Source organism: Equus quagga, chromosome 13 (assembly GCF_021613505.1).
Source record: "Equus quagga isolate Etosha38 chromosome 13, UCLA_HA_Equagga_1.0, whole genome shotgun sequence".
Classification (NCBI taxonomy): domain Eukaryota; kingdom Metazoa; phylum Chordata; class Mammalia; order Perissodactyla; family Equidae; genus Equus; species Equus quagga.
Genome location: NC_060279.1, coordinates 46865263 through 46880117, shown reverse-complemented (window position 1 = coordinate 46880117; position 14855 = coordinate 46865263). Strand labels below are relative to the sequence as shown.

The 14855-nt window shown below is 57.5% G+C and overlaps 1 protein-coding gene across 3 annotated transcripts in view; it reads left to right on the top strand.

Annotated features, from left to right (window-relative positions):
• The window catches only part of ZNF423 (zinc finger protein 423), a 320871-nt gene that overhangs the window by 184413 nt on the left and 121603 nt on the right, over positions 1-14855 (top strand). For all 3 annotated transcript variants that reach the window (XM_046680367.1, XM_046680368.1, XM_046680369.1), the window contains 2 exons: positions 1425-4639; positions 11467-11551. In XM_046680367.1, coding sequence (XP_046536323.1) covers positions 1425-4639; positions 11467-11551 — 3300 coding nt within the window. The remainder of the gene's footprint in view (positions 1-1424; positions 4640-11466; positions 11552-14855) is intronic.

The following is a 14855-nucleotide window of genomic DNA, read 5'->3' as shown; positions in this document are numbered from 1 at the left end:
CTGTATGTGACCGTGTGCGTCATGGTGTGTGTGACTGTATGTGACTGTGTCATGGTGTGTGTGACTGTATGTGGGTGAGTATGTCTGTTTGTGAGTCCTGGGAGTGGTGTGTGTGTGAATGCATGGGTGAGTATGTGCGTCCGTGTGCAGGTGTGAGTATTGGTGCCCTCCCCTCCCGGAGGGCCTGACTGCCCGGGCCCCTGAGCCTCTCTCTGAAGACTTGGCCAGGCTGACTGGGCCCCGAGAGGCAAGCGCCGTTCTTTCTTCAGGGTTCCGAGAGCAAGGTCAGAGCGGCCAATCACAGCTTTTGTCTGTCTCTCCCTGGCCCGGAGCAGCCTGCGGGCCGTTTCATTCATTATTAAGTTTTAAATCTACCCAACAGAAACCTGAGCCGTGGCCTCACCCCTCGCGGGCTGGCGTGGTTCTGCCCCGCGTGGCTCGGGAACTTTGCCGGCTTCGTGTGCGGCGTCCTGTGCGCCTTTGTTTTTTCAGAAACAGCCAGCCCCTAGTTTGTTTAGTTTTCCTCTGAGGCTGAACAGGCCAGTGAAGGTGGAAGCAGCCCCTGTCCCTGGGGAGAGTGGGCCAGGCCAGGCGTCTGGAGGAGAGCCCGCCCCTGCCTGCCCGGGTGGATTTAAGGGCCCGCTAGGCTCTGAGCTCTGTGGCCATCTGGGTCTCGGTCCATCCTCTAGTCACTGCACCATCAGGACATCTCCTGGGGTCCTGGGTGGACTTGGGGCAAATCCACGGGGGAAGGGGAACAAAGAAAACAGCCCCCTTAGGATGGTTTGGGCTGGGAGCCCTGCAGACCCCTCTTGGGTTTGTGCTCTTGTCTGATGCCCTGTGCCTGCCTTCTGCCTCGTGTGTCCGTCTGCCTCATGAAGCACTGCCCCCATCGCCAAAGAAGATGCCCTGACTGAATTCACTAGAGTACGTTTTATTTTCTGGGAAAGTCTTGCCTGTGCCCCTGAGGACCAGCGGGATGTTGCACCAGGACGGGGCTGGGAGAGGGAGTCGCCCCAGGTCTTGATCAGGTGATGGGGCCTGCTTCCTTTGGCCTGTGGGACTGATGGTCCGTGAGGTCATTTCCAGTGACTTTTTCCAGGCGGCCCCTCCCCGCCCAATCAGGGAAGTGGCTGAGACCGCACCTCCCACAGGAGTGTCGCGTCCAGCGAGGCCCAGGCAGGTGTTGCTGAGGGAAAAGGCCTGTCCACGCCGTATCCTGCCGGCCCTCTGCCGTCCCCTTACAGACGGGCAGGCCCTCGCGTGCACTTGCTGCCGGCCCCCGGCCGCCTGCCCCCACTCCCCCGCAGCAGTTGGCCAGCTGCACAGCCTCAGCCCGCGTGCTGTCGAGAAGCTGGCTCTGTCCTTGTTTCTCGGCGGCCCTGGGAATTGCCTCTAATCTCCTTTCTGCCTTCCCCCTGCAGATGGTGACGACGACCCACAACTCTCCTGGGTGGCCTCGTCTCCCTCCAGCAAGGATGTTGCGTCACCCACGCAGATGATTGGAGATGGGTGTGACCTTGGCCTGGGTGAGGAGGAAGGGGGCACGGGCCTGCCGTACCCTTGTCAGTTCTGCGACAAGTCCTTCATCCGCCTGAGCTACTTGAAGAGGCACGAACAGATCCACAGCGACAAGCTGCCCTTCAAGTGCACCTACTGCAGCCGCCTCTTCAAGCACAAGAGGAGCCGCGACCGGCACATCAAGCTGCACACGGGCGACAAGAAGTACCACTGTCACGAGTGCGAGGCAGCCTTCTCCCGCAGCGACCACCTCAAGATCCACCTGAAGACCCACAGCTCCAGCAAGCCCTTCAAGTGCACCGTCTGCAAGCGCGGCTTCTCGTCCACCAGCTCGCTGCAGAGCCACATGCAGGCCCACAAGAAGAACAAGGAGCATCTGGCCAAGTCGGAGAAGGAGGCCAAGAAGGACGACTTCATGTGCGACTACTGTGAGGATACTTTCAGCCAGACTGAGGAGCTGGAGAAGCACGTGCTCACCCGCCACCCCCAGCTCTCCGAGAAGGCGGACCTGCAGTGCATCCACTGCCCCGAGGTCTTCGTCGATGAGAACGCGCTGCTCACCCATATCCACCAAGCCCACGCCAACCAGAAACACAAGTGCCCCATGTGCCCCGAGCAGTTCTCCTCGGTAGAGGGTGTCTACTGCCACCTGGACAGCCACCGGCAGCCCGACTCCAGCAACCACAGCGCCAGCCCCGACCCCGTGCTGGGCAGCGTGGCGTCCATGAGCAGCGCCACGCCAGACTCCAGTGCCTCTGTGGAGCGTGGCTCCACCCCGGACTCCACCTTGAAGCCACTGCGAGGCCAGAAGAAGATGCGGGATGATGGGCAGGGCTGGTCCAAGGTGGTCTACAGCTGCCCCTATTGCTCCAAGCGGGACTTTAACAGCCTGGCAGTGCTGGAGATCCACCTGAAGACCATCCACGCGGATAAGCCACAGCAGAGCCACACGTGTCAGATCTGCCTGGACTCCATGCCCACCCTCTATAACCTCAATGAGCATGTCCGCAAGCTGCACAAGAACCACACCTACCCTGTGATGCAGTTCAGCAACATCTCCGCCTTCCACTGCAACTACTGCCCCGAGATGTTCGCTGACATCAATAGCCTGCAGGAGCACATCCGCATCTCCCACTGTGGCCCCAACGCCAACCCGCCCGATGGCAATAACGCCTTCTTCTGCAACCAGTGCTCCATGGGCTTCCTGACCGAGTCCTCCCTCACGGAGCACATCCAGCAGGCCCACTGTAGCGTCAGCAGCGCCAAGCTGGAGTCTCCAGTCGTGCAGCCCACGCAGTCATTCATGGAGGTCTATTCCTGCCCCTACTGCACCAATTCACCCATATTCGGCTCCATCCTGAAGCTCACCAAGCACATCAAGGAAAACCACAAGAACATCCCGCTAGCCCACAGCAAGAAGTCCAAGGCAGAGCAGAGCCCGGTCTCGTCTGACGTGGAGGTGTCTTCTCCGAAGCGGCAGCGGCTCTCGGCGAGTACCAACTCCATCTCCAACGGCGAGTATCCTTGTAATCAGTGCGACCTCAAGTTCTCCAACTTCGAGAGCTTCCAGACCCACCTGAAGCTGCACCTGGAGCTGCTGCTGCGGAAGCAGGCGTGCCCACAGTGCAAAGAGGACTTTGACTCCCAGGAGTCCCTCCTGCAGCACCTGACGGTGCACTACATGACCACGTCCACCCACTATGTGTGCGAGAGCTGCGACAAGCAGTTCTCGTCGGTGGATGACCTGCAGAAGCACCTGCTGGACATGCACACCTTCGTGCTGTACCACTGCACCCTGTGCCAGGAGGTCTTCGACTCCAAGGTGTCCATCCAGGTGCACCTGGCGGTGAAACACAGCAATGAGAAGAAGATGTACCGCTGCACGGCCTGCAACTGGGACTTCCGCAAGGAGGCCGACCTGCAGGTGCACGTCAAACACAGCCACCTGGGCAACCCGGCCAAGGCACACAAGTGCATCTTCTGTGGGGAGACCTTCAGCACCGAGGTGGAGCTGCAGTGCCACATCACCACGCACAGCAAGAAGTACAACTGTAAGTTCTGCAGCAAGGCCTTCCACGCCATCATCCTGCTGGAGAAGCACCTGCGGGAGAAGCACTGCGTGTTTGATGCTGCGACCGAGAACGGCACGGCCAACGGGGTGCCCCCCACCGCCGCCAAGAAGGCCGAGCCTGCTGACCTGCAGGGCATGCTGCTTAAGAATCCCGAGGCGCCCAACAGCCACGAGGCCAGCGAGGACGACGTGGACGCGTCGGAGCCCATGTACGGCTGCGACATCTGCGGGGCGGCCTACACCATGGAGGTGCTGCTGCAGAACCACCGGCTGCGGGACCACAACATCCGGCCCGGCGAGGACGGCAGCTCGCGGAAGAAGGCCGAGCTCATCAAGGGGAGCCACAAGTGCAACGTGTGTTCGCGGACTTTCTTCTCGGAGAATGGGCTCCGGGAGCACCTGCAGACGCACCGGGGTCCCGCCAAGCACTACATGTGTCCCATCTGCGGGGAGCGCTTCCCCTCGCTGCTCACGCTCACCGAGCACAAGGTGACCCACAGCAAGAGCCTGGACACGGGCACCTGTCGCATCTGCAAGATGCCCCTGCAGAGCGAGGAGGAGTTTATCGAGCACTGCCAGATGCACCCTGACCTGCGCAACTCACTCACAGGCTTTCGCTGCGTGGTCTGCATGCAGACGGTCACCTCCACTCTGGAGCTCAAGATCCATGGCACCTTCCACATGCAGAAGCTGGCGGGCAGCTCGGCTGCGTCCTCCCCCAATGGCCAGGGGCCGCAGAAGCTCTACAAGTGCGCCCTGTGCCTCAAGGAGTTCCGCAGCAGGCAGGACCTGGTGAAGCTCGATGTCAGCGGGCTGCCCTATGGCCTCTGCGCCAGCTGCACGGCCCGCAGTGCCAACGGACAGGTGGGCGGCCTGGCCCCGCCCGAGCCTGCTGACCGGCCCTGCGCTGGCCTCCGTTGCCCCGAGTGCAGCGTCAAGTTTGAGAGTGCCGAGGACCTGGAGAGCCACATGCAAGTGGACCACCGTGACCTCACGCCAGAGGCCAGTGGGCCCCGGAAAGGCACCCAGACGTCACCAGTGCCCCGGGTAAGTGTAACCTGCCCCCTGCTCCCCCAGAGCCCCACAGGAGCCACCCACATGGAGCTCTGTATTTCCTGGTGGTGTTCCCATGAGTAGCCCAGAGAGGTGGCTGCCACATAGCGGTCAAGCATATCTGCTCTGCAGTGGACTTGGAGTTTGAACCCAGTATTGCCACTTCCCTTCTAGCCGTGTGACACGGCTGACATTATTTACCTCTCTGGGCTTCATTTAGCCAGTGCTCATCTGTAAAAGGGGAATCATAATTGTCTCGACTCCACAGAATTGTTGTGAGGGGCCCGTGGCATAATGTGTGTCCAGGGCACAGTACAGTGGCCGACACACAGTGAGGGCTCTGAGAATGATGGTGCCGTCATTGTTGTTGGTCTGAGTGGGCTTGTTCACTTGCTTGTTGAGTCTCCTTGGGCAAGTTGCTTTGCTCTCTGGGCCTTAGATTCAAGATTCTTGTGATAATCCAGAGAGAATGTAGAGAGGGCTTAATCTGGCACTTGGTTAGGGCTCGGCTGTGCTAGCTGCAGTCACCAGCTGATATTATTATCAACAGCATCATTATACTTAGTGCAGTTGCGGGTGCCTGGAGGGCCCTAGCAATGGTCCCAATTACTGTTATTATTAATGATTGATTGGTTCATTCATTCATTCATTCATCAAATTTGTCCTGTGCACTTGTTATGTTTGGGGGTGCCTGGCAGCTGAAGAAAATCAGACATGGACCCTCCCTTGGGGGCTCCCAGACCAGGGGGAGCCACAGACCCATAACCAGTGGGTTTCTGTGAGGCAGGAAGTCTGGGCTTTTGGAGGGTCCACACAGGCCCTGGGTACAGCGGCCGAGGGGCACCTGATGGTGGGCCTGAAGCCTGTGTGGCCCTCGGTGTCAGACAGAAAGGGCCTGGGGATGCCCACTGAGTCTGTGTTGTCTGTTTGCAGACTGAGGAGGTGCCAGGCGGGTCTCAGGAGTGTCCTTCCCTTGGGGGCCTCTGCTGATGCCACTGGCAGTGAGGCAGGATTTGGGGAAGGGCACGTGCCGCAGGCGCCTCCTGGAAGACAGGATGTTTGCTGAGGTGTTTCCCTACCGGGTCAGAACTGGGGACTGCAACTCTGGGATTTTGAGGCGGGGAGAGAGAGAGTGAGAGAGAAGGAGAGAGTGAAGGGAGGATCCTGGCCCAGCTCCCCACTGAGGCCCAGGAAGCCGGAGGGCCTGGCAGTGATCACCTGGCCGCAGGGGGAAACGCCTGAATGCGACCAGAGCTGTGCGTCCGCCTGGGGCCTGGGGCTCTCTTCAAAGGTCCGTCTGGAGCAGACGGCTCCATTTAGCGCTGGCACACCCCACCCTCTCCAGGCCTTAGACCGAGCTGGGCCTCTAGGCAAGGGTCCAACAGGACACGGGTCAGAGGTCCTGAGCATGGCCCCGCTCACTGCTGCCCAGCTCTGTCGTCCGCAGCCTCAGCTCGCCGGCTGCCAGCGTGGGTGGACTGGGGGTGCTGTTGGGCCCTGGAGTGAGACGCATTGGGTTCAAGTCTCCGTCTTCCAGTGCCTGCCTGGCCTCTGTCATCACCTGTGAAGCCAGAGGGTAATAGTAATAACAGCAGTCGTAGTAGTCTGGCTCCAAAGCTGACAGGACTGGGAGGCACTGGGCAGCCGTTCTGGATTTTCAACCAACATCTACTCTGGCTGGTGCTTTTCCTCATCATTTGTTAAGTGCTGTGATGACTTCCCGTGCAGATGTCAGCATTCTGCGCTGAGGCATCAATGAGTAAAGGCAGTGCTGGGCACATGGAAACGTCATTTGATCTTTTTCCCATTTATAATCACAACTCACACTTACCAAGGGGTAAGGACGTGCCAAGCACTTTATACCTATTCCATCCTTACAGCGCTCACCTTACAGACGAGGACATGGACACACACAGCCATTAGGTAGTTTGCCACGAGCCGTGTGCTGTTAAGAGGCAGAGAGGGGACTTGAACTCAGGAGGTGTGTGGTGCCCCAGCCAAGCTCTTGACCAGCCCTCCACTCAGCACCTCTGGAGCTCATCCTGGAGCCCATGGGGCAGTGTCCAGGGCGGTCGTCCCCCATGCTGAGGCCGTGGGATGGAGAGCTCCCATCCCTGCTTTTTCGGCACTGCCCAGCACTGCGCAGGGTCCCCGATGGCCACGGGGCTGCTTCTGGTGCCTCCAGAGCCTCGGGCTAATGGAGCCCCCTCCTCCCTGGTCTCAGCCCTGGATCCTGCATCAAGTGCTGCTTCATAAAGCCCCTACTGTGCCGGCACAGGCTCTTATATCATTTCCATGGCAACAAACTGGGAGCCTTGCCGTGACCTCTGTTTTGGCAGAGGGGATCCAGGCTAAGGAAGGTGGAGCCACATACGGGAGGATGCACAGCTGTAGGTGGTAGCGCAGGGATTCAGACCCCAGGGGCTTATTTTCTGGGAGCCTGACAGGCCTTCCTCTCCTTGTCCCAGGCCTTGTAAGAGAGGAGGTGAGCTGACAATCCCATCTAGAGGCCTGGGCAGATGGTCAGTTTGCAGAAAGGAGCTAGACAAAACCCAGGGACCTCTCCAGGGAAGGTGTAGCCTCTGGGGCCTTGCCCCCTGCTTGGGCACGCCTGGGGGCAGAGGCCCAGCTGTCTGTTAGCCCACACCCCTTCCCCCGGGACTCACACATGTAAGAGCAGACTCTAGGGGCTGCGCAGGGGCTTGGGGGCTGGCTGGCTGGGACCCTTGGGAGTGTATCCATAGCAACCAGCTCTCGGAGGACTGGGTTCCTGTGGGGCTGAGGCTGCTGTCGGCTGGAGCGTGAAGCGTTCAGGTTTCTGCCTCCCCCTCTGTTTATGCGTAATGACAACATAACCCCAACTTGAGGCCAGAGTGGGCAGCCCCCAGCCCTCGCGCGACTCACCAGATCCTCATGGTGCAGGTGGGGCAGCCTGGGAGCCCTCACACCCATCCTACAGCGAGGTCAATACACATCCACGTGAGAGGGCTTGTCCAGGTCGCACCAGCTTCCTGTCACCTAGGCCAGGACTGTCCAGGGCCATCTGGGGCAGGGAGCCGAGAATGGCAGCTCAGACAGTGGGCTCCAGAGGGCCCCTGCCTGGCATCGAATCCCTGTTTGCCTGCTCACCAGCATGGGCCTTTGGCCGAGTGGTTTAGCCTCTGGAAACTCCAGTTTCTCCAACCCTGAAAATGGAGCTTGCAGAAGGCTTGTGAGTATTCAGAATAAACAGTGTCTGCACACAGTGGGTGCTCCCTGAGTGTGAGCTGTGATCACAGTCATGGAAGTGAGCAGCTGTGGCTGTCCTTCCCCCCTCTCCTTCCCTTCTCCTCTCCTGGCTCTGCTACTCTCACGTGTGTGCTCTTTATGCTGGACCCCCTCGGAGGTTGCTCAGGGCCACACTGGGCTGCCGGCCCTGGGGCTCAGCTTTGGTCTCCGGGCTGGGCCCCTGGGAAGGGGCTTATGGCAGAGGAGGTACTTTGAATGCCAAGTTCTGTCTTTCTGTAATTGTCTCCTAGTGGAGGCTGAAGCGCCAGAGGAGGAGGGGGTCTCTGCGGGATGGAGAAGGGGAAACAGACCAAGAAGAGGTGTTGGGGTGAAGGCTGGGGGCCGGCTGAGGTGCCGCAGGAGGGAGGCAGAGTGAGCGAGTCTTCACCTGTTTCTCCTCGTCCTCATGTCCCAGCCACATGGAGGACCACACGGCCCGGCCGGTGCCCGCTGCTCTGGACCTGGGCACCCTGGCCTCACGTGCAAGGCCGGAAGGGCCGTCTTTGTGAGGGGTGTCTGGGTATATACATGCCTTAGTGAGTGCTGGTGCTGGTGAACCTGTGTGTGTGAGAGTGTGTGCCTGCATGTGACTGCATTTGTGTACGCTTACATGTCTACACGTGTGTACACGACGGTGCGTATCTCTGCATGCACCGAGTCAGAGCCGCCGGTGCCTCTGTGGGCATGTTTGGGAGTGGTGGCGAGGCTCTCAGGCTCCAGGCAGAGAGGTGAGAGCCTTTGCGTCCGTGGGGATGAGGGTAGATGTGTCAGCCTGTGTGCACCTGTGGTCCAGAGGGTGTCTCCACTTCTCTGAGGGTGTTGCACTCGTGTATCCGTGTTACAGGGAGCAAGTTGCTGGGGGGCAGGGGGGTTGTGGGTGTGTCCATGATGGTCTTGTGTGTTGGTGAGTTGGAGTGAGGGAGTGTACGTGTGTATGCTCGCATGTCTGTGTGTATGTCCTCATGTGTGGGTCCATGCCTGTGCACACAGGCTGTGTGTGTGTGTGTGAACCCCCAGGCTCTTCTCTCAACAGTTCCTCTGACCCCTCCCTTTGGGAATCCCCAGGAACCTGTTTCCCCACCAGGCAGGACCCACTTAGCTGGCAGTCCTCTTCCTGCCACCAAGGATGACCATATGGTGGAGGGACATTTGGGGGTAGCCTCTCGTCCTGCCTAGGCCCCTGTGATTTATTTTCCTAGCACAGCAAGCCCACTGCATTCACCTGCCCCTAGGAGGAACAACCAAAGTCCCTTTGATCATGGACTGTCCCCTGCATTGGCCTGGGCCAGCCGTGGCCATGGACTCCAGCGACTTCCACCAAGCAGAACCAAGCATGGAGGGGGACATGGCCTTCCTCGTCCAGCAGGCCTGCCCTGGGCTTCCTTGGCATGGAGCTTCCTGGGGTGTGCTTCATTCTTGCGTTTACTGTGCATTTATTCGTTAATTCATTCCTTCATTCATTCAAGCATCAGCGGCTCTTATGCTTGCCGGACAGAGTGGGTGGGGGACACATGTGAGAGGGAAGGAATGATCTCAGTGGAGAAACCAAGGTCGTTCTCCATGAGCACGGACCTGGAGTTAAGCTGAGATGGGAGTTTGGTGACAGCGTCCCCCCAGAAGACCTCAACCCCTGCAGTCTCTCCTGGCCCGAACATCTCTGCCTGTTGTGGGAGTGGACTCCCCAGCCCTGTCCTCTGCTCCGGACTTACCCCTATCTTCGCCAGGTGTTTCCATGCTCAATGCCTGCTTCCGGGCCCAGTGCTGTGGCCTGCACCGAGAACACACTGAACCCCAGGGCTCCTGAAACACTAGGGGAAAAGCCCCCTGGTCTTGTAGAGTGGGCCCTGGAGCCGGGACTCTGCCTCTGGAAACTGAAGCTCCCAGCACTAGCTGTTCCAGTTGTTTCTTCATTCATTTGTTCAACAAGCATTTTCTTAGCACTGATAACAATCACAATAAAGGTTAAATAACTATTAGGCCCTCCCTCTGGGCCAGGCCCTATGCTGGATGGTGAGGACCCGGGATAGCTGAGTCATCTTTGGTTCCCTTTGTCCCTTCTGCCCTAAGAGAGTGCTTTCTTTGCACATGCCAGTTTGCAACTTTGCTCATTTGTCCAACGAATGCTCCCTAAGGGCTTGTCTTTGCTGGCCGTGGGGCCTCACAGGTGGGCAGAACACGTCCTGGCCCTCCGGGGGCTCAGGGTGCAGTGGGGGGCAGGCAAGTCGACCAGCCACGACAGAACTGGGTGCTGCTAACTAGATGCTTTCAGCATAAGCTCAAGGACCTGGGGAGGCCCTGAACTCATTCTGAGGTGGGAAGAGGAGGCTTCTCAGAAGAGGTGACATTTGAACTGAGTCCTTAAGGATGGAGAGGGTATTCCAGGTGCAGGAAACAGCGTGGGTCCCGGCCTGGAGCTGAGACCAGGCCCTTTAGGGGGACTGCAGGTGTGGGTAGAGCCAAAGTGGGAGCTGGCACAGCTGGGCCCCCTGCTGGTTCATCCTGGCTACATGATGGAGGGTTGGGCCTGAGTGCTCAGCCAAGACATCTGAAGTCCTCCCTTTTCCAGAGGTCAAGGGAGGCCCCATCATCCCAGGAGTCAAAGTGGTCTTCAAAAAGCTTGGATATTTTGAATCTCAATACCATGCCTCCCTCTTCATAAAAATCCACAGCCATAGCCCTTTCCCCACACAGACAACACCACCCCTGTCCACCGTGGACTGGTTTCACAACCACCCAGGCTTAGTTATTGAGAGTGAGCTCCACTCTTTGGGACGTGTCTTTGAGAAGCTTTGAAGCTTCTTCTGATCTCCCTTTTTCTGCCCCCACCCCCTAAAGGCGGCTGGCAATAGCTCCCTGTGTGTGGACGTCAGCTGTAGGATCACCTGGGGCTTTGTGTGTCTAGGGCAAATGAAGAATTCCTCACTCACCCCTGAGCACTAGAGTTGGTGGGCATAGTGTCCTCTGCTCAGCCACATAGTTCTTAGGGTGGGTAAATAGATGAGAGAGTAGTTGGATGAGTGAAAAATGGATGAATAGGTGGATGGGTGGATTGGGTGTGGATGGAGGTGTGTGGGTGTAGATGGATGGTTGGGTAGACAGATGGATGGGTAGATGGATGGATGGATGAATGAAGGTGGATGGGTGTTTGTGTGTGTGTGTGTGTGTAGATGGATGGTTGGGTAGACGGAAGGTAGATAGGATGATGGGTAGATGGATGGATGGGGAGATGGGTGGATGGGAAGATGGATTTGAGCATGTTCCAAGCAGGCATCCTCCCTCAGCTTCCTCTCCGTGGTTGGTGTTGTGTGCTCTCACCCTGGAAAGGGGCAGTTTCCACAGGTCTAGCAGAAGAGCAGCTCCCTTGGAGTGTAGCCTATTCCCTGTTTCCCCAGGCTGGAGAGCTGGATTCGGAGGCAAGTGCGGAGAATGGCCTGGAGAGACCTGGGAGGGGACAAGGCCATTCTGGGGAGTTTTGAGTGAGGACCTCCAGGGACTTTTGCTTTTTGTTCTTTTCCACCTCCTGACTGTCTAATTCCTTTTTGGTTTCCAAACAGAAAAAGACATACCAGTGCATCAAGTGCCAGATGACCTTTGAGAACGAGAGAGAGATCCAGATCCATGTTGCCAACCACATGATTGGTAAGAGTTCCTCCCACCCGTGCCGGCGCCACTCCTCAGCGTTTGGAATTTGCTGTTCCAATCATCATTTCACTGGCTTTTAGGGCAAAGGATGGAGTCATTGCTGCTGTTTCTGAGACATTTCAAATAGGAGTAAAAACGTCAGAGCTGGAGCACTTTCTCCATCTGAGCTTTCTTGTCGCTGCTCCACTCACATTACAATCAAACCTTTGACAATCTCTTCCATTTCTCAGCGTAAATTTCTCTCCATTTCTGAGATGAAGTACTTTCCAGTTGTCAAGCACTCAGGGGCAATTATGCTTAAATTTTGTATGTCATGATATGTAATAGATTTAACTGCTCACGTTTCCCCACTAAACATGGTGAATTCCTCAGGCACGTTGTCAAAACAGAATGCCTGCAAAGTTATTCGGTACTTTTCCTATTCCTCTTCAAGTAGTTTTGGACTTTGGAAAATGCACCCTTTCTGGAAGGGGAGGCTTCAAAGCCCCATCGTGTTGCCCCTTGGCCTGAGGGATGGAGGGAAGCTGTGAACTCTTACTTGCCTTCTGTGGCTGGGTGTAGTCTCCCTGGCAGCTGGGGATGCCCTTGCTATAAGAGAGGGCACAGCTGGATTTCTGGTGGGCACTGGGCTGACCCAGGGGGTAGTGAGTTTGGCAGTGAGGGCCTTGGAAGCTTCTGGAAACCTGGTGCCCTGGGTCTTTGGTGGCAGTGTGATGCCCTTCTCCAAGACCCCTGCTGTCTGAGCTGAGAGGCTTCAGTCCCGTGTTGAGCATCCTGACCCTTACTTCCTCTCCACTTTTCTTCCCTTACCATCTTTTCATTATAGTCTTAGCAACAGCCGTGCCAACAGAGTACTGTTTTACAAAAACCTTGATTACACACATTAAAAAATCCATTTACTGTGTAGCTCAGTGAATTCTCATGAACTGAGCACACCTGGGTAAGCAACACTCAGATGAGGAAGCAGACCATTCCCGTGTCCCAGGAGCCCTGCTCTTGGCCCCCCCCCCCCCCCCCCCCCCCCCCCACAAAAGGTCCCCCCCCCCCTGATATCTGCCAGCATAGGTGCTTTCCGCTGTTTTGGACTTTATATAAATGAGCTCATTTGTGTCTGGTGCCTTTTGCTTATTTGTATTATTGCCTGTATAATATTCCATCGTGCGAACACATCACCATTTATCTATTCTACTCTTGATAGGCACTTGGGTGGTTTCCATTTTGGAGTTGTTTCAAACAGTGTGCTGCTATGAACATTCTTGTAGGTTTCGTGAACATATGCACGTAATTTTAAAGGGAATATCTCTAGCCCTGGAATTGGCGGGTCATAGGATATGGGTATGTTCACCTTCAGTCGATAGTGACAAATTTCCTAACCGGTTGTATGAAATTATGCTCCCCTGGCGGTGGACGAGAGTTGCTCCACATCTGTGCATCATCCATGCTTTACGTAATAAGAGTGGTCGCAAAGGCCTTTCCTCAGTGAAGCTGTGCTCAGGGCCAGCACAGTCCCTGGTCCCACCAGCTGCAGCCTCGCTGTGCTCAGGGGGCTTGGGTGCTCAGCAGCGGGCTGGGAGCTGGTCTCCTGAAGGCGCTGAATCCAACTGTGTGCGTGGTGGGGCTCACCCAGTGCTGAGGGGACACGAAGAGCCAGAGGAGCCTGCGAGGGGCAGGTTGGGCCCTGGGGGTTCAGCCGGATGAGGAGATTGGTGGCCTTTTAATTTCTTCTGTTTGAAAGCCCCCTGCTGAAGGGGAGAGGGAAGCCGCCGCGTCAGTCACCGGCTGTGGAGAGCGCCTCCACGGAGTGTTGGGGGTGAAGATGAAGATATCTAAACCTGTCTGCTTCGTTGCAGGTGTTGGTGCCCTCCTGTTGGTCAGCACGAAGGGCGGGAGCCCAGCTAATTGGACCACAGTGATTTCAGGGGCGTTCCCCCACTTCTCTCGTCCACCTTTCCTGTCGTGCAAAGCCTGGGAGCTGTGTATCCTCAGGTGGAAGGCGAGGCGTTGCTCTTAACCAGAGTTATGGGAAATTGGAAAGGAGGGTTTGATGGCCCCTAGGCCTTTGTGTGAGCGGCTGGCCGGCCTTTCTCAGGAAGGTGTCCTGTCTGGTAGCTAGACAGGGCCCCTCATGCACACTTGCTCGGCAGTGTCCTGACCTGGCCTGGTTTTCAGGACGTGTAGGAGCTGGGGGCCTGGGGAGCAGGCAGCAAGGAGCTGTTGGTCTCAGAGTCTCAGAGTCCAGACGAGACATTTATGCAATTGCAGGAAGTCTCACCATGCAGGCCCTGGCGCGTGGCTGTGAGGCGTGGCCTGAGGACCCCTTCGCGAGCCACACTTGTTGGGGCAGGCTGGCATCTCCTCTCGCTCTAACCTGCTCTGCCCACGTGCTCGCCCTTCCCTGGCCTCATCCACCCGATCTATCAAAGAACGTTGACTGAGCACCTGCTGCATTAGAGAGCTGGGGAGGTTTCTGCGGGTGTGAGAGGGTTCGCTGTCCCCACCCTTAGAGACCTCACGGCACCCCATAGAGGACATGGTAGGACACACCCCCTGCAGCAAAGGGAGGTCGTGTTGGGTAAGGATGCGAACAGCTGCCAGGTACTGAGCCCCGCCACATGCCAGGTACTGATTGTAGGTGCTAGTTCTCCGTCTCACAGAGGAGGTTTAACGACTTGCCCAAGCTGCCAGCCAGGAAGTAGCGGAGCTGGGGTCTGAATAAAACCAGGCTCTTTGCGCAGCATGTGGCTTCTCCGCCAGGGCCTGTGGTGGGATGACCCGGCGCTGCCCTCAGGGGTCCCCCGCCTGGGGGAAGGCTGACGGGCATCCAGGTGGGCTCAGCACAGTGTGGTGGGTGCTCCTGGAACAGGGACCGTTGGATCCAAACAGGTCCATCAGAAAGGGCTGGGCGTTGAAGGATGAATAGGAGTTTTCTCTGTGACAGGGGCATCCCTGGCAGAGGGAGCAGTCTTGGCAAGCAAGGACAGTCTCCAGAGAACAAGGCCCTTGGAGGGCTCAGCATAAGGAGGCGGGCTTCCTTGAAGGATGGGTTGTTGTTAGGCTGAGGAGGAGGGGAGCACTGTGTGTGGGAAGACGTGGGCTGAGCAAGGCTCAGGGGCAGGGGAAGAGGAGATGCGGTTAGGAGCTGAGGAGCCTGACCCGGCCAGGATGGAGGCATCTCATGGGGCAGCATCGTGGGCAGTGAGGGTGGGAAGGTGATTTGGCACCGGGCCACAGAAGGCCTTGAATGCCAGGTTAAGGGGTCTGGGTTTGGAGTTGACCCTATAGGCCAGGGTCCAAATCTGGG